We start from the raw sequence: 24,679 nt of genomic DNA, 5'->3' as shown, positions 1-24,679 counted from the left end.
GCCACTTGGAGTTTGCCAAATGGAGTTGAAAGGAATCTGACAGTATGGCAATTAGCTGATCTAACTTAAACTACTTGAACAGAATTTCAAGCACTATATATCTAACTAGAATCTGGTGGAAGCACTTTGCTGTAGGGGTGTTTCATTGGCAGTGACAGGGAGACTGATCAGAGTTGACGGAAGTTTGAATACAGTACAAAGGAGTCCTTAAAGAGAACTTTTGCAGTGATCCAGTACTAGAGACACAGTCCACCTTTCACCTACAGTGAAGCAAAGTGTATGGCAGAGACAATACTGCATTGGCTTTAGGACAAGTCTGTGACTTTTCTGGAGTGGCTGGACCAGGCTTAGACCAGGGGTGTCACACATACAGCCTTGCCAGAGGGTGTAACCTGGCCCATGGCATGAACTGAAAGTGCAAAAATGACTTTAAATTTACCTTCAGTTTTTCAAAGTAAGGGTCGAAATAGAAAAACTTGCTATCATATGACAGTGTATAGACAACACACCCATCACATGTTATTGACATAAAATGTCAAAAACCACAGAAGACTTAACACGGCACACCAAAGGTTCTGGAGCACATACACAACTCCATTATATCAAGTAAAGACATTTCTTGCTCTCTGTGACACACATACGCAAATACATGCTTATCCCACAGGATGGACTTCTGCAATCTGATCCACCCCAAATGTTATAAACTGTGTTACAATTGATTCAGAAGTGCCTGGGAGCTGACTAGCAACAGGAGCAGTCAACTCAATACAGATATTTTAAAGTCCTTCCACTGTCCTTCCACCATATTGATTTTTATAATCCCTTTACTTGTCTTTATGGTCTTGCAGCTAGTTTATTTGACACACTCATCCTACTGGTTGAACCAGAACATATTCTTGGGTATTTTTGGAAACACTATTTGAGTTGTTCTAAAGATGACAAAAATTAAAAGCAGGCAGTTTCACACATTTCAACATTCCGCCTGCAGATCAGAACACAACCTGATCATCTCAGTTTGCTCAGGTTGCTAGCTGTCTGCCTTGGCCACACTTTGGTGACAGAACGTGTCATTCCCTTGGGAACTGATTATGCTCCAGCAAAGATCTACTGGGCCAGTTTAATCATTTGGTGAGCTTCATTCAGTGAACAGAAGGGTAACAGTGACATAATAACACACATCATCTGAGCATCAATGAGTTGAATTTGCTTGCAATAAAAGGGCTCTGATTGGCTGTAGGACTCCAATTGAGTGCACACTAAAGTGCTATCAATCATCAAGCAAACACAACTACCTAACATACATATATCTAGAACCTGACAAATAGTTTACTGCCCAATGAAACAAATAAGATATGTAAAATTCCAAGTAAACAATTATATGCAAACTAAAAATCCCCTCTAACAATCACTCCTCATCCTCAGAAAATGGCCGTCTCTCAATGAAAATTTACCAAGCATCCATTTCTTCATATGGACAGGTGAGTCTGAGAGTCCAGGTGAGTCTATGCGCAGTTGAGTGTAGACACAATTCTAGCTGAAACAATGACCATTAGATTAGAGTATATGCTCCCACCAATCATTCATGAGGATCACACAGGAGTTGATCCATACATGCAAATAATCAATTGTCTCAGTCTATTTTACAGTTTACATTTTAGCTGTCTTGTCTGTCATAATGTGAAGCAAGGAATGGAAGAAACAAACGCGGGCACAGGAGGAGGCAGGAACAGGAGACAACAGAACTTGAAACTTAGTGCCTCTATAACAAAAGACAGGGTAATTCAAACAACCAAAGTCCAAGAAAAGGGTAATGCAACATAAGGACCAAGACACTACAGAAACAGAAATTCAAAGAAAGAGCTGCATGCAGGAAACCTTAACAGATGAACTGACAAGAAACAAAGGAAAAGACAGGACTTTATATACACACAGGCTGATGGGGTAACAACGGACAGGTGAAACTAACGAGGGGAGGAGCATAGGAGCACAGGTGAGAGCCATCATGCAGGAGGAGAAAAGAAAAAGACCAGAAGGACAACTAACTATAAAATAGGAAACAGAAAGTCCGAAACTCAATATCATAACGTTATCAGCTGTAAAGCAACAGAATTTATTCTACCCTGTGATGCTATACAAATGAATTTCCATTGATTGCTGACAGAGAAACAAAGCTAGCATCCACTTGGTGAATGCATTTAGCAGGTAAAAACCTAGATCCCTCACTCAGAAACTGGTGGAGATCAAACCAGAACTAAAAGTGAATTCATCAGGTACAACCCTAACTGAATGTTAGTCTTTTATTTGATATCACATTCACCTTTATGCTGTCAATCCACCAATGAGACTCTACAGAGTCCCCATTTTCCTGTCATATCTAGGCTTAGGAACCTTTACGGACTAAGGAACAATAACTTAGTCAAGGATACTTGATAAGTAATCAATTCTAAGACCTGGTGTTTTATGGCCTCTACAATATGTATTAAATAAAATTACTCTAATTCACTCAGGGACAGTGTATCACATTTGTTTCTGGACCACATGCCGGGCTTTATTCCAGGAAGTCATTACCATCCTTGTGACTCAGGTCTGTTTTGTTCTGTGACAATCCTATTTGTCTTTTCACAGAGGGAGACCAGCTTAATGACACTTTTCAAAAACGGATCTTTTGCACATGCCATACTGTTCCCTCCTGTTGTAACTGGCATTTTTGTTGCTGTATGAGGGACAGCCATGTTTAGTGGAGACAATTTACTGATCCAGACCTTCTAAAAAGGGAAGGAATATCACAAAATTCATTCTAATAACCACTTTCTGATGGAAATACCACAAATCTAGCCTGGTCTAGCCATCAACATGCTATTTTCATTCATCACAGGCCGTGTTTTAACCAGTACTGAGAAAAAGAAAACAACTACAATTGGATAGTTCTACAACTAATTAGAGTCATTTGGTTGTAAACAAATTCAACTTCACGGTGCTCAGATGGAGTGAATGACTCTGTCGCTGTTGCTGCTCTGTACATCACCACATAAAGCCCGCCCAAATGATTTGATTAGCATATCGTCTCAGGGGCATAATCAGTTCCCAGTGGAGTGAGTCCTGACCAGCTTTTTACCACAGACATTTTGTGTTCTAATTTGCTTTTAGAGTACATCAAATCGGCTATATGACAAAAAAAAAAAAAAAAACTCATATTATCAATGACACTTCCTAAACTATGTAGTGCATTTTGTGGTGTTTTACTTTTTCTTATTTCATCGCAAATCTCCTATATTTCCTGTGATTTTCTTTAGACAAAAGTCTGAATTACACTCTTGTTTTGAATTAAACAACTCAACACATGTCTACTGTACCGTGAGAAGCGACACACACTTATGCACACACAGAGTACACACACATGCCGAGCAAATGAGGGGTGGGGGCAGGGATGCTGAAACCACTTGGAGACAGCCTGCAGCCTCTAAAAGAGGAGAGCAGGCTTATGTAACCCACAGTTACATAAAAGTTATCACTATACTTAAACATGACTGCACTGTAGATTTAATGTCATGGTAACGGGGGACATACTGTATTGTCTTGCATGCAATATTTACCAAAATAGGCTTTTGTGTTCCTTCCTAATTGGACTAGCCAGAGGGTTGAATTCTCTGCTGCGTCTTATCAGCATTAGTGACATGCAGCAAATGTCACTGCTTTTGTTGTTGTGCTCTAAACTTGAACCAGTAGTATCAGTTGGATGGGTGTATTTGCTGCACAGCACCTGCAAATGTTCCCACTTCGTCTCGCCATACCCAAGAGACAAACATTATACCTACCGGGCTTCCTATGTGGACAATTTTGGCACAAACATAGAGGACTCACCGTCCTCCATTCCCTGATCTGCTCGCTATTGGATCCCATCGTCTCTGTGGATGGGGCGGGGGGCAGGAGGAAGCGGGGTGGTGGCCCGCACCGTGTTTGTGAGGACTAAAAAAAATGGGTCAGGCTTCCAACTCCAGCCACAGCACACACCAGCATGGCTGAGTGCTTCTGAAAGGAGGGTACCACTCCTCCGTCGTCTTCGGAAGAAATTTGCTGCCGCCGCTGCTGTGACCCAGCCCAGTAGGAGTTGCGTAGATTAATAATAACCCCCCGTGTCCCCCCATCACGCAACCACTTGTCCTCTCTTTCATCACAGAGCTTTGAAATCTCCATGTGGTTAACCCCAGGCACTGGGCAGCATCCGCCTTTATCCTGAAAACATTTGCCAGTGTTTTCCACAACGCAGGAGACCCATTTCTTGAGAGATAGCATGAATAAATTAGATCTAGTTTCATTTGTCAGCGCACACTGTTTTGGACTCAGTGTCTGAAAAGAACGATTAGTGAGCAGATTTAACCCCTCTATGACCAAACTGGACCATGAATTATTCCTGTCTGGACCAAACCTATCAAAAAATGCAAATGAGTAAGCAAGTTTCCTAATTCAAAGCAATGACCTGAATGCCAAAATTATCTTTTTTTTTCCGCCTTAGCTACGAGGCTGAATGTATGAAACGGTAGACATAAACAAAGTCTAAAACCGATAGCCTGCCCAGACAAGACCAAATCCTCTTCCGCACAACACACACACGCACATGTGCAGATTTTGGCTGGTGTTGCTGCCACTGGGCTGTGCAGACAGACACTCCTCCTATGCCTCCCCCCCTGCCCTCCCCATCTCTCTGTCTCGCGTTCACCCATCTTTGTCCCGTGAAGCACCACCGATCCAGTCAGAGGGGGAGACCGATGCTGGCAGGCCGTGAACACCATCTGCTCCTCTTCACTGAGACGGAGCAGCTCGGCCACACTCAGCCGACGGAGCACACAGGGCTCCACAGGCTCTTATTGATAGGTGAAAAATACAGCAGAGTGACGGCGTGACACCCATCATGACAGCATTGTAGCCAACTGCAGTAGGGGCTATGAACAGAAATGTCAGACTGAATCACATTTGAAAATTGTGTATTTATTGAAATATATATATATTAAAAAAAAAAAAAAAAACATTGCATCTAATGTTACATGCTTTCTGGTGCTTGTTTTAGAATTGAAGCGGAAGTTAGCATTTGAATAACTCCCACTCCACTACATGCCTTTGTCATAGGCGCTGGAGCTGGTTTGTTGAACTTTCAGTTTGGACTCAGTTTGGTGGTTTGGTTTGGTGTCAGATTGCACAAAACCAACCATTTGGGGTTCCAGGGAAGACCTATGACCTGAGTTCGGTATCAGCCCAATAGGCCGCTTTGCTCTCAAAGTGCAGGCTTTTGTGGTTACTAGAGTTGGAAAAAGTAGAATGGGAGTCTTTTATTTTTTTAAATTTTCCTCCCAGACCCAGGGGGTTTGTGCCACTAACCCATGAAGCCTTTCTGCCCTGTGGTGACTGTGCTACTGTAAAGCATGAGACTGAGTCAGGCTGTGTGTAACCATCTGATCCATCTAGAGAGGAGAGGATGGAGAGGCTAGTCCTGCATCCACTACGCATCCTCTATGAACTGAATTCTCTTCGCGTTCAAACTTCTCAAACTGAAAGTAGCTTCGACATTAATACAAATCACTGGCCCAAATCACAAGATGAAATGACATCCACATGGCAACAGTAAAAATAGATCTAACTGTAAGCCCTGTGGTTACAGATATTTTCAGCACAGCATCACCGAACAAACACAGATCAGCTCTTCCTGTCGTCAGAATAACGTCAAGCTAAAAATAGTGTAAAATCAAATAGTCTGAGTAAGGTCGATTGAAGCTGAATTCAGTCCAAGCATTTACATAATACCAGGCAGTTTTATTGGAGGCACTGTGGAGCACGAGCTAGAAAGATTCAGAGTTATCATGTTAAGCCTATTGTTTAATGCTAAATTGAATCTGAATAATTACATTAGGTGGATATAGTTCTGGGGGGGAAACAGCATTGATAATTAACTGTATTAAACAAAACAGAGCAATTTAACTTTTAACTAATTAAAGGAGTCAGATGATGATTTCTGGAAACACACATGCAACATGCAGGGTTGAATCTTGCTCCAAGCCGATTATTTTCTCAAAATGAAGGGCAGGAATAGTCACTGGAATGGGAATAGCTGAGAAAAATGACTCTTTTTATGAAGTAAAGAATTTTCTGTGACCTGTGGGTTAAGTCATTAAGCTATAGCATCTCATTAAAAAGCATCCTGCGTTTTCTTTAAAAGTTGAATCTTTAGAGCTTTAACTCAAAGGATGCATGTTTTGATTGTCATGTTCCTTACAAGCTCTGTCATGTTGTAAAAGTGAAAGAACAGAGCTCTGTCCACACTGCTCCTCTTAATGCATTAGTACAGGCCTTCAATCAGGCACCAGCTGTTATTGCTAATTCTGCTTTTGTAAAGGCTGTGTGTGCTGATGCTGCTGGTGCGTATCAGCAGAACAGGAATACATCCCTCAGCTCCAAGCTAGCAAGACAGCAGCATCGTCATCCTTCTTCTTCTATATGAGAATATCATGCATCTAAATGTAGCATTCATCTCGGGGATCGTCGTGTCCTCTCGCAGGGGTCAGAGGTCACTGTCAGAGCTGGTACCTCAGATGTTCCTTGGGCTTGAGGGTGGCCTCATCTAGTCTTTCCTCTCATTTTGACGTGATATTGAGACATCTATGTCTCTCTACACAGTGTTAAAACATCAAGATCTTAAAGTCCCGACAGATGCAGAAGGAGTTTAGCTGTGTCTGTGGCTCCCCTCTTGTCTAATAAGCCTGTGTGGCTTGCTTGTTATGGCTTATGTTGTTTATACATCTTACTTCTGCTACCCTGAAATTACATTGTCACAAAAAAGTTATGAATATCACGTTGAAAATTCTACTTTTCTTTCATGGAAAATTCCTGAATTGAAAATTTGCAGATATTTAGTTTAACTTCTTGACACAAAGGTTTCTGTATAATGAATGTCAAATATTCAAACCAGGCAAAAATATTTACCAGTTGAAGAGCTTAAAAATACATTTAATTAAATCCTAAATGTCAGTGTAGGCAGAAAAGGCCTAAAAGTGACTGGGTGGAGTCATGGCTAAGATTCCTATGAGAGGAAACATGACCCTTCAAACACACAAAATAGTTGTGTTTACCCAAACAACATGTTTAATAGATTGATATGGGCTTTAGCTCCTCACTATTTGTTCTACATTTCAAAAGTAGAGAATAAATCGCCACATTTTGACTAGTGAGTGAAATTCATTGTCTATGGATTAAGTCCCACAAAAACTACAATTCCCAGGCGCGCCTACTGGAGAGAGGAGCCAGCCAATGAGCGGCAGCAAACGGCGTGACGGAACTCGCTTTGGACCATTTATGTGCGCGCTCGGTACGCTCGAGCAGAGGGCTCGCGGTAAAGTGTGTGAGAGAAGAGCTCAGCATCCGCAGCTTGTAGAAGGTGGGTGTGACTGGCAGCATCTTTGTAACCGAAAAAGTCACCGGGAATTATGTACTTTTTGTTGTCGCCTGTAAGTAGGGACGCGTCTTTATTCGAGAAGAGATGCGGACGAGTTCAGTATTTTATCGGAGACGTTGTTTTTTGAGAGTATGTTCAAATTTCTTTATTTTTTTTTTGTTTGTTTGTTGCGAATGATGTGTGTGTCGCCTGTGTACGCGTAGCACGTGAGGTAAATAGATGCCAGGCAGGATGCTGGTGGATATCTTCGACTTAATGATGAATTTGTGTTTATTCGTTGTTAATTCGGCGGTGAAACGAGACAAAAACGGCGGTTGTTGCGTCTCTTTATGGCGGCTGCTTGGCGGGCTGTTAGCCTATTGTGTGGTGGGAGACACTGGCACAGTTGGCACCGACAGAGAGACAGACGAGGGTAGACTGGGGTTGGGGGGGGGGGGGACTTATTTTGTGTTCGTGAATTTTTGGGGTTGCACAAACGTTTATTCATTTCTTCTTCGCCCATTAACGGCGCCGCTATGTGAGAAAAGCTCTGTTATTCGACATTTTTTTGGGGTGGAAATAACCTGCCGCCTGGCTCTCTTTGTTTGCAGCTTCTCGTCGCGTTGCTGTCAAAGGCGCCTTTGTTTGTTTGATGCTGCTCGTTAAAGCTGGAGGCAGTGACGGCAGAAGGCAAACCGAATTTAAACCAAGGAGCTGTATTGTCACTGTGGTCGTCTTTAGACTCGGTCAGCAGTTGAATAAAATGCCAACCGTGGGTGTCAGCTTGGTATGCCAAGGTGTGGGCTTCCACCAAACCTGATTCTAATTATATCCCCACGAGTTTTAATGCTTTTTTTTTTTTTTTTTGCATTTATGGTAAATGCACTACGTGGGAATGCTTGCTACATTTAGCCAGCTGATAGTTTTAATTAAATATATGGGGAGGGGTCTTTTTCAAGCTTATTTCGGTGATCGTTTATGACTCACGTTAACCACTTGACCAAATGGCATGACAGCTGTTGTCGTTGCTTAGGTGTTGCCTTCTATTTAACTAGATGCCATGTTTGCAGAGGTCAGTATTGCTATTGGGCACCTGATCCATGTATTCGAGCTCGTCATGCATGTTTATTCGGTTATCTTGTACACTCGTGTGCCACCCTCCCCCGCCCCCCTGCGGCTCGAACACATGGCGCAAGGAACAGGTGCTCCATGATGATCATTCCCCCCCCCCCCCCAGATATGCTCATTGCTTACTAATCTGATTTCAGATGGTGCCTATTGGCTGCATGCTAGGCCAAGTCCAGGCCCAGTCTGCACCTGGCACTGCCTGCAGTACCCACCCAGATCACAGCCTTTTGTTTCAGCTAAATGTGACTTGTGTCTCTCATTAACAATTAACACGGCCGTAGGTAGGCCTTTTAAAATCCTTTCCTCTCTCCTTTTTATTTTTTTTGGTCCGTTGAAGCGTCTCGATTGCTTGGAGATTGATCTGAACGTCGCTGCTGCTACAAGTTTTGAAGATAAACAATAGGGTGTGTGTGCGCAACATGGAGACACTGGATGCCAGTGCCGTTTTTGTGTGGATTGATGGGCGGTGGTTGCTTGCAGTCCTCAAAGCCGCCATTAAGTGTCGCCATCGAGACTTGTTTTTTCTATATTTTTTTTATTTCACTAGGCTGGCTTAAGTTTTTCCGGAGACCAAATCATAATCACAACTAACTGGCTTTCCCCTATATTTCCTCCTCCAGGTGAACTGACCTGCAGTGCACTCAAGATGGCAGCAGCTGAAGGTGAATTTTGTCTTAAATTTAAAAAAAAAAATTGCAATCTACATTATTGCTGAATGATTCTTTGGTGTTCCTTACTCTATTAACGCTTTCTCCTTCTTGTGTATTTCAGATATCCAGGTCAAGGAGCTTGACAAGCGAGCCTCTGGTCAGGCGTTCGAGGTCATCCTGGCTGCTCCTGCCCCTGATGCCAAGGGTGAGTTCCCCCTGTCTCCTCCCAAGAAGAAGGATGTCTCACTGGAGGAGATTCAGAGGAAGCTGGACGCAGCAGAGGAGAGACGCAAGGTATAAATGTATGCCGTGTAACAAACTCCCAAGCCGGAGCAGTTGCTGAAACATTAACATTTTAAAATATTTATATCTGTGGGTTGTTGAATTCTGAAACATCTTAACCTGTCAGTCTGTTAATTTGCTTTTGTTGGGTACACTAAAATGTGATGGGCAGTAGCTAACATGATTTATTTAATTTTTTTTTTAACTCTCCTTCTTTAGAACCATGAAGCCGAGGTTCTGAAGCACTTAGCTGAGAAGCGTGAGCATGAAAAGGAAGTGCAACAGAAAGCTATGGAGGAGAACAACAACTTCAGCAAGATGGCAGAGGAGAAACTCAATCAGAAGATGGAAGCCAACAAAGAGAACCGCACAGCAATCATGGCAGCGATGAATGAGAAATTCAAGGAGAAGGTCTGCGATTCCTGCTGGTGGTAAATGTATGCACTCGATGCGTTGTGCAGTTTAGACATGAATTATTTCCTGTTTTTTAATAGGACAAGAAGTTGGAAGAGGTGCGGAAGAACAAGGAAACCAAAGACCCCAACTCGGAAGAAGGCGCTTCAGAAGACTGAAGGTTGCCAACGGGGGATTGTATAGGGTTTTTTACGTATCCAAAGATTGATTTATTTTTTGTTCAGCCAGTATTTTTTTGTTGTGTTCACTACCCACAATTTTGAAATACAAGTTCCACTTTGTGAATTTTTCAATTCTCCCGCTTTAAGTGTACTTGCGCTGGTTTTACATGTGGATCATTTCCACCCTTGTTGAGTCTAATCCATCCGATATGTAGCTTGTCTGTGCAGCTTTTGCCCTTTTTGAAAATGAGCAGCGTGTACTTATCCCTTTTGAGGAAGCATGTTTCTATGCATAGGTCTTTTATTCCTATTTCATAGTGCGTTTTGAAATGTTCTGTGAATCACATCTGTTCTCAGCACTTCACCGTATATTTAAAATGAGAAAAAAAATAAAAATAAAGTAGCACAAAGTCTGATCAAGGCGTCGGCTGTTATACATGCATTTGTTTAGTGCAGCTTTGCTACTTGGATTCTGCTAGTTTGCTTCTGCAGGTTATGTTCTGTGCCGCTGCCGATTCTTTGCTTTTGTAAAAATATGGGGTTGTCTTCAAAGCACATGACTTCTTGCTGTATAGCTGTGAATTAACATGCCAGACATAGAAATGGATTCCATCTTGGAACATCACTGAACAGGGGTCTACACGTGGAATGCAAAAGAGCAATACACTTTGGCATCTCAATAGATACAGTGGCTAGTTGACTTGAACTGTTGTACTAAAAACAAATAAAAAATCTAAACACCCTTTTTCTGTTGAAACTGTTTCTGTCCTATATGTGGTGGAACATGAGGATACATGCACTTAACACAGAAGGTCACCTTATTTCGATAGTGATGTTTCGCACTCGGTAAAGGTGCTTTTATCTACGCTCCCTTGCCAGTTCATCAGATATATCAGTTCTGCATTAAATTTTTGCTTCACCGGGGTTATAGTATTCAGTGTTACTTTGAACTACTAGAACCCTTTTTATTTTCTTTTTGCCTGTGCTTATTTTGGCAATCCCATTTTAGGTAAGCTTGGCTAAATAAACATTTCAGTGTTTAATTCAGGCCAGTTTAACTGCACCACAAACCACTTCCCCCAAAACAATCATCCTGTTGAATTGCCACCGTTTCAACATCAACTTAGCATTTTAACAACCAGATTTAGTGCCGGATGGTGATATTAGAATGCATACATTTTCATTAGTGTACCTAATGTTATGGCAATAGCGTGTATGTTGCTCCCTGCAGCCGGCACAGTGGGGAAAAAAAATGATTAAGATGTCACTGTATTCATGACATGTTATCTAAGTGTAGTTAGGACAGATCACACAATGAGTCGATACATGATGGTAATGCTGCTTTATAGTGTCCAGCTTTTTAAAAGAGACCACTCTTTATGCTAATATAAATTCATATGCAGAATATACATGCATTACATACATTTCTTGCTCCAGCTTCATTCAAACTGCAGTCTTTGTCTCCCTCTGCTGGTGATCTGATTATTTTTATTGCCTACCTCAGAAGAGCGACAAGTTCTACTTCTGCATTTTCAATTGTAGTTTACGCTTATCATTGAGGTTGTGCAAAGATCTCCCACTAAATGCTATGACGTTGCACAGCTTGTTCATAATAGCGAGAGGCATTTATTTTGTTGTGGTTAAAATTGAAATCACATTCATGAAGATGAGCATGCAAGGTGGGTTTCAGGAAGCAATCGCCTATAAAGGTACTTTTAACTGTAAGCGTAAAGAGCAGAAATAAATTGAAACCCCTGGATGAGGAGAAAGGATCTTTCCAATGACAGCTGCTGCTCTTGAAGGAGAAACACTCCAGCAGAGGTGGAAAAAGTATACAGATCATTTCATTTTTAAAAGATACAATGCAGCACATTACGTGCAAAAGTCCTGCCTTTAAGTCTAAAAGTACCGAAATATTATTCCAGTGCTCCAAGGTGTGTGAAGTGCACTGTGATAAACAAGATAAGAGAAGACTTTATTGATCCCCAAGGGGAAAGTTAGGTGTTATAGCAGCAGGTCCAGGTGCACAAATACAAGTAAGATAAGAAACAGAAATAGAAATAAGACAGAAACTAAGTAACTAACTAAACCAACCACAGCTAAATAAGTACAGTTAAATGGATAAACACAATGTTTTAATTGGAGTTAGTTGAGGAGTATAGCTCTTTAGAAAAACAAATATGACAGCACAGGATAACACGATAAATAGGCGCATTGCAGATATCTTTTCCAGAGCACGTCCTGTAGGTGGTTCTTTAGGTGTAGAGGAAACTGCAGTGCTGCTGAGACATGCTGATGTAAAACATTCTGACTGCTGAGGGGACAAAAGACCTCAGGCGGCGGTCCTTTTAGCACTGTGCAGGGTGCAGCGGGGTCTGGCTGAAGCAGCCGCTCTACCTAGGGTTGATCCCAGCAGTCTCACGCAGGGGGGTGAGAGGACTTGCTCATGATGTCTGACGGTTTGGCCCGAATCCTTAGTATGTGATGATTTCCGTTGAGTTCTCTGTGACGTCAAAATGACTGTAAAATATACCCGCACCCAAAGGGGTTTTGGTTGTATTGCAATAAAAAAATGATTCTAATTCACAAGTTGCTTCCACAGTGGAGCTGTCCCTCTTTATCGGTTTGTCCAGTCCTTTCCCTGTCCCTCTCTGAAGGACTTCATTTCCTGTGCCCATGGATCCGACTTTGACCCTCCTTATACAGGAGGACAATGTTTTAATGCTGGAGCAAGGTTAGCTGAGGTGAAGCTAATTCTGTGTATTTATGGCTATAGTATATGTCATCTACGGCAATGCAACTTACACCAATCAGGCATAACATTATAACCACCTTCCTAATATTGTGTAGGTCTCCCTTGTGCCTCCAAAACAGTTGTGACTCATCAGAGAATGGACATGGGCCTTCTGAGGTTTAAGTATCAAGCATGAAATTAAAACAACCGAGTAACTTGGGTAAATGCAATTCATGACAATATGTGCATAGACATAAGCACTGTGTGAGTCAGGGTAGGTTGGTGCTGTTAGTAATTCCCTTAATACGCCACTAGGAGGCAATGTTGTCCTTTGCTTCTTCTGACTCTCCCTCTTTCTCTTCCTCTGCTTCTCCCCCAGCACCATGCAAAATCAGGACTATAAAATCAAAAAGATTTCAGAAAGATTAGATCCACTTTATTTATTCGTTTTAACGCCTACTTTGACCGAAAACTGCATCAGAAAATTGTCCAAGCTCATCATCAATCTGTAATTGGCACAATTTCTTACTAACTGCGCACGGGTAGGTGACTAAGGATCTCTCTGATATTTGGGTCACGCCGTATTTGTGCAACTCAGGAGGATAATCCCAAATCGTAGGACTATGCAGTGTGCCGAATGCACGGGGATACACGTTAAAAGTAGACACTGAACCCCCACTTGCTCCTGGTGCGCGTGAACGGGTAGATGTGTCACTGTGACTGTAAAGCGCTTTGAGTACCAAAAAGTAGAAAAGCTCTGTGAAAATACAAGACCATTCACCGTTACATTTCAACCCTGTGATGGTGGTGGATGAAAAGTCAGGAAACTCAGTGGGATTAATCCTCTTAGAAGCCGGAATACAGGTATAAAACTGTACCTCAAACTGTCCAGTGTTAAGATATTTCAGTGTGTAGCAAAGTGGCGGCCCAATTCTGTCTGTGTGATACACATGTACACACAAAAAAAATATATAAAAAGCAGCGTCATTGGAAACACTCAAGTTCAAGACTAAAGCTCCTCTCAGACTTCTGCTCCTGTTGGTTAATCTGACAGCAATTTACCGCATCTCACGTCGGAATAAGAACCCTGCTCACTTTTTCATTAAAACGTCACCGCTGCAGCCCTTTTCCATCCCTCTCAACGCGGGAGGAACCTGACTGAATGCAGCCACGTTGTCAGGTAGACGCACACAACACTGCGACACAGTGACACACCACGCTTGTATGTAAAATGTCCCTGCCAATCACGACGGCGAGCATCTAACGCGTCCTGGCAGGTTTTACTGCGAAGAGACTTATTTTCAGACTACAGACAGACACCAACACACACAAATGTGCTTTGAAAGAGTAGTCTGAAGCCGGGATCATAAAGTTTTTTGACAGACATCAGCAGTAGACTCAGTAGAGAGATTTGGGTCACTCCAAACAGGTGGCCTCCTTTTGCACGCAGGACGAGATAACCAGGAAGCTTACAGGAGGACAGTAAGGTTCTTTATATGTAACTTAATGTACTGTCCAGTTTTCTAACAAAGTTAGAACAGTTAAAAGAAAAACACAACACCATACAGTTAAGAACATAATTAAAACTCACTGAGTACTCAAGTCAGACCAAGAAAGGCTCTCAGATAAAAGTATGTTTTAAGTAGAGATTTAAAAGAGTCTCACAGAGTCAGCTGACCTGATTTCCTCAGGCAGATCCTTCCGCAGTCGTGGAGGCCTGACTGCGAACACCCTGTCGCCGTTTGTTTTCAGCCGGGCCCCTGGAACAGACAGAAGACCTCTGCCCAAGGTCTCAAGGTGCTTGCTGGCCTGTATGGTGCTAAAAGGTCAGCGGTGTAGTCCGGGGAACAGCCATGATGAGCTTTAAAAGCGATCAATAAGACCTTAAAATCGATTCTAAAACCTACTGGGAGCCCAGAGGAGATCTGCTAAAACTGGAGTGATGCGATCCCTCAGTCCTGGTTGTGGTTAAAAGCCTGGCCGCTGAGTAATTCCAGATACTGTGCCACAATTGTCAACAAAATTACTATAAAGGTTACTAAGCATGTAAACCAGACCAACTTTATGACCCACAATTTTTGTTTTGTGGCAGAAATTTGTTCTGGAACCACCCTGTTGGGAACTGATTGATTATGCTCTGGCAAAGATCTGCTGCACCAACTGAATCGTTTTGGCGGTTCAAAATAAAGACGTGCCATAGAGCTGAATTTGTTCACAACAAAATGGCTCTGAGTGGTTGGAAGACTATCCAATTGGGTGCAGAGGTATTTTTTTCTCTGTCAGTGGAACCCATAATAAAATCCAAATGGCGTGGGAAAAAACTATTTGTGGTCCAATTTGGTATCTGCATTCACGGTCCTGTGAGGATTAATCCCACTGAATTTGGAGACCTCCTGACTTCCTACTTCAGTTTGTGACTGAAAACCTGCAAAGATAAAAAAAAAACCTGTCTATTTCAGGGCTAGATGTTCCCCATATCTGAATGGCACAATTCTTTAATGGCTTGATGAAGCAGCAATGTTACGAATTCTGTGTCTGAAAAGGGTTTAAACAATTTCCTTTTCACCGAAATGAACTTTTCCTCTCTCTGGGCCCATAAATCACAGGAGAACACCGTCAAGAACCCCTGGGACGTTTGTGGAGACGCTGTCTCAACTCCATGAACTCACTTAAGTACCATTTAGAAGCCGCAGAGTTCCTGCCTCACCAGTCAAAGCGGCCGCTCTTGGTCCGTCACAGAAACTACCTGCTGTGCGTAATGTAGGCGCCAATCAAGGTGTCACCACGAAGCAATTTGCACTGACCATTTTAAAACAACAAAGGCTGGTGATGAAAGAAATACCACGGCCGCTAAAAGTTCACGTCGGAGAACTCATTCTCCACACTTGATTAGTTCTGCTTTCCTCGCACGGAAGAGAGTAATTAGTGGAGAAAAAAAAAATCTATTGAGACTCGATAGTGTTGGAGGAAGGAAGAATATGTGGGTTAAAAACTGAAACACACCATTAACGTCTCAAATTGTGGACTTTTAACATCACCGGTCAACTCTTAAAATGCCCCGTAATAACCGTCTGTGATCCGGCTTTGTTACCTCAGCAGGAGCGACCCTGGACCACCTGCTGCATGACAGCTCAATAAAGGCCTGTGTGCACGAGAGCTCTGATAATTACTGCTACGCACAGCGTGAGAGGGCTGCTCTTAATGTTAAATACACACATTGTTAGCTCCACAAAGTTTGTGTCAAACTGGCTTTAATTGGCACGGCGCTGCAGGCCCACACTTGATGTTACTCGCCTGAATGCGGTGCCGACAGCAGATGTCAGGTTGGTCATGAGTTACTGCGTATTGAGTTGAAGAGAGCTAATCACATGCACTTACTGCAATCAGGCCTGGTTTTACTTTGCTTTGTCCTCACTGATAACTCACTGGTGTGTATGTTAATCCTTCACTGAAAGAGTTGTGGCATCGGGCGCTATCACGCCCATTTGGCCATTTTTCAGTTTCATTTTGCGGGTGAAAATAGAGAGGTGGGCAGGTACAACTGAATGTGAACTGCATGTGCCACGTTCTAAAGACCACGTACGGACCACGTGCTGTCATCAGGTGGCTTCCTAGTGGCTAGATGTGAGTAGCTGCACTAGCGTAGGCAGTCTAAACAAAATATCAGTCTACTATTTTGGGCTCTTGAACAGCTTTAAGGCTGGAAACCATCAGCTGTATCTGGCTACACTGTTCACACAGTGTAAGACTTAGACTGCTTTACTGGGTCATTTTGACGAATATATCCTTAAAGGTTATCCTAATAGTCTTCAGCCAGATTTATAGTTCCGCATCGGACCTATGCCACAGCTACGCCGCTGCTCCGTACCCTGTTGTAACGATGTGACGCAGCGACGCAGGCCGCAACGGCTGAGATTGGCTCAAAATGGATTTCTTCATCCATCTTTCTCAGTGACCGGACAAGCGAAGGAAATTCTCCCCGTTTCTGCCTCCTGCACACGTCTACTCAGACGTCTTCTCTCCCTTCTGTCTCTTCTGTTTCCAACATGAGCCGCTCAGTCCCGGACACAGAGAAGCTTAACACAGTCGACCGGCCGCCGGCTAGCGCTTCAGTGGCGTGATCGCGCCGCAATGCCAGTGCTCAAGCGTGTACGCTTACAATGGTGTAGGCTACGGTGAGGGCTCTGCGTAGATCTGTTGCAGCAGTATTAACAAAGTTTTAGTGAACTCGTTCTGTTTTAAGACAGGCAGTTCAGTTGGGGCTTGGCTAAACAGCTCCCGACAAAGTCGTCAGCATCAACACGCCCACAGCGTTGCTTAAACAACATGCCGGGCACAGGTCGAATGCTAACAGTGGATCCTCCAGCAATGATTTGTACCTTCAGTCTGGAGCCTCTGCTGCAGATCAGGCTGGCAAGCACCCTTACTTAAGCTAGGACTAACATACATATTTAAAAAAAAAAAAAAGACTACTTGTGAGGCTTTGTTATCAATTAGCTATTTGTCATCTTACAATAAATGTCTTAATTTATCATTACAATAAAATGGTGAGTGAGTTTAGGACACACATATAGAATTATATGAACATTCCAGCATTTACAGTATTACTACTGGGTGTCTGTGGAGGCGTTCCGGCTCCAAATCACAAATGATCTATCGCCCGGCAGATAGCTCTCTGCCAGACTCAGTGGGTAGTCAGCTGTCTGACAAGGTCACATGGGCTACACTATTTGGATCTCTGAGAAGTGACACACAATTAGCACTCGCTGTCACAGGGGCTGCAGAAAAGAATGAAAAGGAGATATTTGAGATTGCTGTTTAAAGCATGTTCATTGTTGATATCATGCAGTCTAAGCACGCTAAGTTTTCTATTTAACAATGAATAGTACAGTACGGTTGATGGGAAAATTATCGGTTGAGGCGTTATCAGGTACAAAAACTAAGACTAATCTGAACTGATAGTATGTCGAAATGGAAAATCGCAATTTATCCTGAGGGGGGTCTGGAATGAGCGCAGCAGACTGACGGTTTGCAGCAATAGTTTCATCTTCTGTCTTCATCACGGGAACGTAAGTTCCAGCAATTTAGAAGCTTGCTCCAATCTGGGAGCTTAAAGTGAGACAGCAATCGCAGCCTCTGCTGCTTCAACGTTGGTTTTTAATCTGTGTCCTGGGAGTCCTCCAAATCTTATGAGGTGCAATATGAAATCGGTGGAGTGTGACTTTTTAGTGAAGCCACGTCTACTTGCGATTTCTCATCATGGGTTATGGCCTTAGTATAGACGTTTTAGTTCTGTGCATTTTTTTTTTCTGAAAAGTTGCTTATATCTCTGCTTTTTAGAAGTGTGAAGAAATAAAAATCTCTAGAATTTCACAAGAAAATGTGGGCATCTTCGTGTAAATATCTATTCTTATAGCCAAGTAACCGTTTTATCATTTAACAGTTACCTTACATTTTCATTGCATGAAGCTCATAATTTCTCTGTCACACACAAATATTTTTTCTTTTCCCATTTATTTGCATTCATTTAAATAAAGTCAACACTGAGATTACGACAAAGTGGAGCGGTATTCTGGCCCGTATCCCTCTGAGTAAACATAATGCAGAATGAGTTGGGTCTATCCTGACATCATCTTAATGAAAATGTCTGTGGGGAAACAACAAATAGGGCCGGGCCGAGGCTTCGACTACAGGGAGCGAGGCGAGGAGGGATAAGGCAAGCGGAGCCGAGCGGGGTCAGTGGAGGCCCATTAAGGCTGAGCAACACAGATCATGAAGAGATGATGAGTAAGGCTGAGATAAAGCCGGGATGGGAAGGAGCGATGATGATGATCTCAGATGTGAAAACACCATTACAGGGCTGACTGAGCTTTTAATGCAGCAAAGAGATGCTGTAAATATTAAAAGTAGCAGGTGGCTGAACATGCGTGAAGATAAGAAGGGGGGCGCTGGGCTGCTGGTTGATATCAGCCAGGGCTTGACCAATGTCAGGTTTTTAAGGCTGATGCAGAATGGAAACTTGGTAGCTACCAGTGACTGATGTTTCTTGCTGTAATTTAACAGCAAGCTATTTCTTCACTTTAATGTGATGTTTGCTGTGAGTTCAGACATTCGCAGCAGTTAAACATGGAAAACTTCAAACTTCTAATGCCTCCCAAAATAAAATGACATCATAAATTAAATTAGCTAAATTTGACTAAAACTCAACACTCCAAGTACCATAGAACATATTCTACAATTTACCATTGTCAAAGTCCATTTGTATGCTTTCACATTATATTTTTTGTTAGCTTTAAGACACAAAACAAGTTACGTTTTTACATGGAAAGTTTCAAGGCTACTATTATTTACTAATTTCATTAATTTGACGAAAGGCAGTAATCTAACTAAAAAGATTTCAGTTCATTCCTTTTCTGAAATTCTGTGTTCGAAACGAAGTTCTCTTTCATTAATTGAGCGAACGTTTCTATGGTTTCTATGGAACTAAAGAGCGTGAGAGCGGGTGTCACTAATTTGGAGTTTTGTAAATTCTGAAGGATCAGAAACACAAAAGCCAATTCTCGTGATACTATACCATGAAATCAATCGTCAAAAAGCATATGGCAATTTTCCTAACAGCAGATGTACCATTTTAAAATCAAATGCTGTTATTTTCTGCTGACTATCTTTGAATCTGGCCATTTTCATGTCAGATGTTTTGGTTCAGTATTCAGTTTCTCCCTCGCAATGCTCTTCTTGTCAGGATCGAAAAGCCTTTAAAGCGTGGTCTGAAGTCTCCACTGACAGCCAGCCTAATGAAATCCTTTTGGCAGGGTTAACTGTTCTCCATGGTTAAATCGACACTAAACCACAAAGGGCTGCTGCGCTGCTCTCTGCGGGCTTTAACTCTCAGATGGCTTGCACTTGTGGCCCCACCTCATTCAGCAGTGTAATAATATTTCCAAGCTGATAAGGGTGTGATCATAAATTCAACATGCATTTAGGCACTTATAGATGATGACAGCATCACTTTATGCCAAGTTAGATTTAGTGTTTAGCATGGATTCACAGCAGTTTTGATTGATTCCTATTACAAGACTAAGTCAAAAACGATCCCCAGCAGGGGTTGTACCGACTAGTCGTCAAGTCGACTTTACTGCTGTGCCATGCCGCTTTTAACAGGAAGTCTTCTAGTCGCCAATCACGCCTTAGAGAAGACAGGTGAGAAGCCCAGTGTGTCATTGCAGCAAACTAGCATGTCATCAAGTGTGTGGAAATACTTCACTAAAGATGAAGCTCATTCTACTGTGACATGCAGAATATGTAAGTCAGTCCTGGAATACAATAAATGTACTACTGCACACTCAGCAGAGGAACGGTCTAGATCCTTCACCTCAACGTCACCCAAACACTAGTCGGCACTGTGTCTTTGGCGAAACTTTCACCGAAATTATGGCGAAAGATAAGTCATACAAATGTTTGTATCTGTGTTCCATCTATATTGCTCCATAACAATCAATTTGAAATTGCAGAGGTGGAGAAGCAGCCGGAAGTACTAAACACGCTGCTACCAAGCGGACCAATCACAGCTCTTACAGTCTGCGTCACCATGGCGCATAGTTAGATTTCTGCAGAGGTGCACGTCAGTTACGACCCTAGGGTCTGCGTAGGGGTCTGCGCTGTCGCCGTAGCTTCTGCATCAACTTAACACAGATTTCGAAACTGCCTATTAGTTGACTTCAAAATATCCAAACCCTAATCCATAGAAACTTTAAATCACCTCTGCATGGAAAACAACAATCAGCGTTAAATAGTCAAAGCTCCAGCAACTTTTACAGATGAAACTTTTGACCACAGAAGGCCACAAGCCAAGAATGGACCACCCTGATTTCTAAGTTCTTACGAGCCTAAATTTTCTGTTTTAATTTAGTGACAGTTGCATTTATTTAGCCCAAAATCACAGATATACTCTACCGCAGAAATTTGAAATTTCTGAAAAAAAAAACAAAAAAACAATGCAAGTGATTTAACCGACTGATTTAAATAAAGATTAATAAGTAGATACATTAATGAGCAAATCAGTATTTCTCCCACCATAATATCATCCTTGATTTTGGAATTATGGTTTTCGTATTAAAATATGTTTACGCAAACTCTACAGACTTTAAATTATAAATAACTCATGTGTAAGTGTTTGGAACAACAGAAAGTGACAGATTAATTGGGTTGACTTTCGGCTAGAGAATTAGTCCCTGGTAAAACCCCACGGCATTGTCTGTGAATTGTCTGCAGCGATGCTTTTTTCTTTTTCTTTTTTTTTTTTCGTTACACAAAAGAACATTGCACAGCAGTGTAGTAATAATTAGGCGCATCCATCACCTCTGGAATCAAGGCGGCTCAGCAGATGTTCAAAAACATTGGGCCCAGGACTACTATTACTAATATAGTTACTACTACACAGTGATGGGTTTAACTTAAAGTTAAGGTAGACGTTCTCACTGTGACTCCTTGGAATCGTGCTAGATGCCTTCTTTTGTATAAAAGCTTAACAATGTCTGGTAGTCAATCCATCTATCATAGGATTTCCTCTGCAGCTCCACATTATTGTGTCAAAAAGTCGAAAAAAAATATTGAAATAAGCTAAAGAAACTTACTTGCAGTTGCATTTTTTTTTAAAAAATGGCAGTTGTGACAGTTCAACAATGTTCAGTTTTGCGAGCTGCACACAAAAAGTTCTTGTACTTTCAGACAGTACTCCTGCAGCAGGGAGTGAAGCAACCTTTCCCAGGTTGCTTTACGTTGGCATGTGTCAGAGACATAGATATTGCAAAACCTCAGCACATAAAACCAATCTATCAGCGTGGCTTTCTGCTTGACACTTGGGCAAAGAGAGAAAATGTGCCATGCACTGAATGCTGTGCCATGAAGTGTTGCACAGATGTTCATACTCCTCATGAGAAAAAGTCTGAATTCAGATTCCCTGACTTTCCCTTTCGTGCCACTCTGAGGTTTAAATTGTATTTGTTTTTTTATTAATGCACACCTTTTCCATGCACAATCTGTACAGTTCCTCTATTTATATTTTTTGTATTGTTAATTTCTTCCTGCCTTTATGTTTGTTGTATTAACCACCACGACAAATTTCTTATCTGTGCTAACATTAGGGGTTGCACAGCTTATGTGATGAAAGTCAAGCCAACACCGACCACTCGATGATGACGTCACTAATAAAAACATAGTAGAAAGTAATGCTTTACAACAATGGAATCTATATTCTTGACCTGAATACATATGCTGAGAACAGACAGCCCATGCACTACTGTGCTCTGCAGATATGTATAGCCTGTATAAAAACAGGCAGGAACTCAGCACCATCAACAGCATTTAATAGTACTCCACAGCATGTTGTAAGGTGGGGTTGTGTAGCCATGTTAAAAAAAATATGGTATTTCTCGGAGGCCTCTGCTAGCGTTAACGGATGCCTTTTCAGATGAGTGTGCATGGCAGTAGTACTTTTATTGTATTTCAGGACTGACTTGCATATTCTACATGTCACAATAGTATGGGCTTGATCTTTAGTGAAGCATTTCCACATACTGCTATAACAACTGTTAGTTTGCTGCAATGACCCACTGGGCTCCTCATCTGTCTTCTCAGAGGTGTCCGTGTTTTTGTTGTCATGTGATCAGTGATTAGTGATGCTTTAAGTGCCATGGCACAACAAACTGAGCAGTCCACCAGTCGGTACAAGCCTTAGTGGAAATATGTGGCGATAAAGATGATTCTGACTGGTTCAGACATTCATTCTTTCATTCTTTTTCCCTAAGGAAAGCCAAGTACCTACATTCCCATTAGCTTCATGAATACTTTTGTGCAAATGTTAGCATGCAAACATTTAAACACTAAAAATGCCAAGAACATACGTCTTAAATGATAGCTCTAGCTCACTTTCAGCAGCCTATAGGAATTCTTTTTGTTTTTACCCCCACTGGTGTGGAGTGACAAATGGAGAGTTTTGGAGGCAGGTCTGAAAACTTGTACACAGAAAAACAAATCTCAAATCAATGCTGCTCAATAGCACTTGTGGTAAGCGTGGCAAAGCAGAGGGGTTTTCGTGAAGTGACCCTTCAAACATGTTTGTGATTGCCACTATAACTCATGGCTACATTACATCCAGCCATATGTTGTCTAGTAATAAGGCGTAGTGTTGTTACTATGGTTACCTGGAGTTAAACACACTATGTGCGTCGGTTAAAAGTGTCTGCAAACCTATCAGCAAATCATATACTGCGGTAAAACAAAAATACCAGCACGACAATATCTGCAGGACAACATAATACTTGAACCCTCAGAAAGCCTCTCTGGTTATCCACGCTGTGCATGTGCTGTCAGGGCTGCTTGGTAAAGTGTTGATATAAATGTTAAATAAGTGATGTCAAGCGGAGGAGGATATTTTAGTGTCACGTCTCTGTAAGCATTGGTTTTTGCGTAGGTGTCTGCAAGCTAAGTATCTCTTCACTTGAAGCTGCATCACACATATTGATCAACCGCGCTGTGTGTCCGAAGAGGCCTTCAGTGTGTGTATAAGTGTGTGTGTATCCATCATCACCGAGCCACGCACACTTTTTCTCATGCAGCAGTCCCACAGCACAGCAGTGTAGGAGTAGCTAATCCGAACGCCTCAGTGATTATAGGAGATGACCCACAGTTAAGCAGCTACAATCTCACCCAGTTTTCAGGCACAGCGCTGCAATTTGCTCCCACCATTGTGAAGAATAATAACCGATTGTCTGGTTTTATCGTGGTTTAGCCCCCATGATGCACCCCCTCCTCTGTAGGGATCTCTTCCAAAGTTCATTTATGCAAAACCACTGCAGAAAAGTCATCTAAATTCCGACTAGCGAATGCAGAGTTGTTGTTTGTTTTTTGTTTTTTTCAAGAGGTGAAGCGTGTTCCTGGAAGCGCCGTCAAGTTGCAGCAACTCTGAGCTGCGATAATAGAGGGGGGTCTGTAATGAGGGGCTGATAAACGCAAATGTAAATGCGAGGGGAAACTTTACAGGCAGGAACGCCGCTTGATGTTTGTGCCTGAAAATTGGGTTGCTTTCAAACTGTGAGGAGGAGAGTAAGTGCGTGTCTGGTGTTGGGGTTACTTGATTAAACTGGAAGAATGCCTAATTACATCAAGCACGCTTTGCTTGGGTGAATGTTTGTGTATCCAAATACACTCAGGCTACATCTGCGAGTCTTAGATAAAGATTTATCTGAAGAAATATGAGCAGTAAATTTGATTCCAATTACCATCCGGAAGTGAGAGTTTCGCATCGAGTCTGCAGTTTGTACTTTTTGGACCTTGTTCTTGTGACATGTTGTGACACAGCAGACGCAATTTAATTTATGTTTGAGGTGTGAGGGGCTCCAGATGGACTCTGTCTCACACTTCAAGTTGTTAGTCAACAACTTTTGTATCAAGGTGAACGGGGCCTGTATGCGCAGGGTGATTCATCTATATTTAAATTTCATTCACAGGCAATTTTAAACATTTGCGGCTTGTTGGGGAGAATGAGCGACAAGTGTCCCTGTTCTTTATTAGCTTACCTGTAGTGGATCTGAAAATGTAAAGTTCCAGACTAGGTATATATAACTAGGTGTGTACATATATAATACAGATGACGATGAATGTGCCTGTTTGTTTTCGGTGGTTTTTCGATCACTTTGGGATTTTGATTCTAATCTGACAGCGCTGCATAATATCTCTGGAGATAGGTGTTTCTTTCGGTGCCACTGTGTCACAACCTGGTTGCATTAGTTATTTAAATAGCATTACTGATCAGAGGAGTCCATTTGCTTCAGTTCACATGCTGGAATCAGCAGACCCAGTCACACGGCTGAAGCAAACGTGTACATTTCTC

At 42.1% G+C, this 24,679-nt stretch overlaps 1 protein-coding gene across 1 annotated transcript; it reads left to right on the top strand.

The window, feature by feature from the left end:
- Positions 1-7,374: 7,374 nt before the first annotated feature.
- LOC311501219 (stathmin-like) lies at positions 7,375-10,798 on the top strand. The gene is made up of 5 exons (XM_084562933.1): positions 7,375-7,423; positions 9,169-9,210; positions 9,320-9,492; positions 9,700-9,891; positions 9,975-10,798. Exons 2-5 carry the CDS (start codon positions 9,195-9,197, stop codon positions 10,050-10,052), a joined length of 459 nt encoding a protein of 152 aa, XP_084419059.1. The 5' UTR covers positions 7,375-7,423; positions 9,169-9,194; the 3' UTR covers positions 10,053-10,798.
- Positions 10,799-24,679: the final 13,881 nt, after the last annotated feature.

This window comes from Chelon labrosus (assembly GCF_963514085.1).
Source record: "Chelon labrosus genome assembly, chromosome: 16".
Lineage (NCBI taxonomy): Eukaryota > Metazoa > Chordata > Actinopteri > Mugiliformes > Mugilidae > Chelon > Chelon labrosus.
The sequence above is the reverse complement of the archived record's forward strand: the minus strand, read 5'-3'. Positions and strand labels throughout refer to the sequence as shown.

What these genes read in the sequence shown, in the direction of transcription:
- LOC311501219 (XM_084562933.1), top strand. An exon ending in CAGCAGAGGAGAGACGCAAG is followed by an intron (nt 9,493 to 9,699) that starts GTATAAATGTAT and finishes CTCCTTCTTTAG; the next exon opens with AACCATGAAGCCGAGGTTCT. An exon ending in ATGAGAAATTCAAGGAGAAG is followed by an intron (nt 9,892 to 9,974) that starts GTCTGCGATTCC and finishes GTTTTTTAATAG; the next exon opens with GACAAGAAGTTGGAAGAGGT.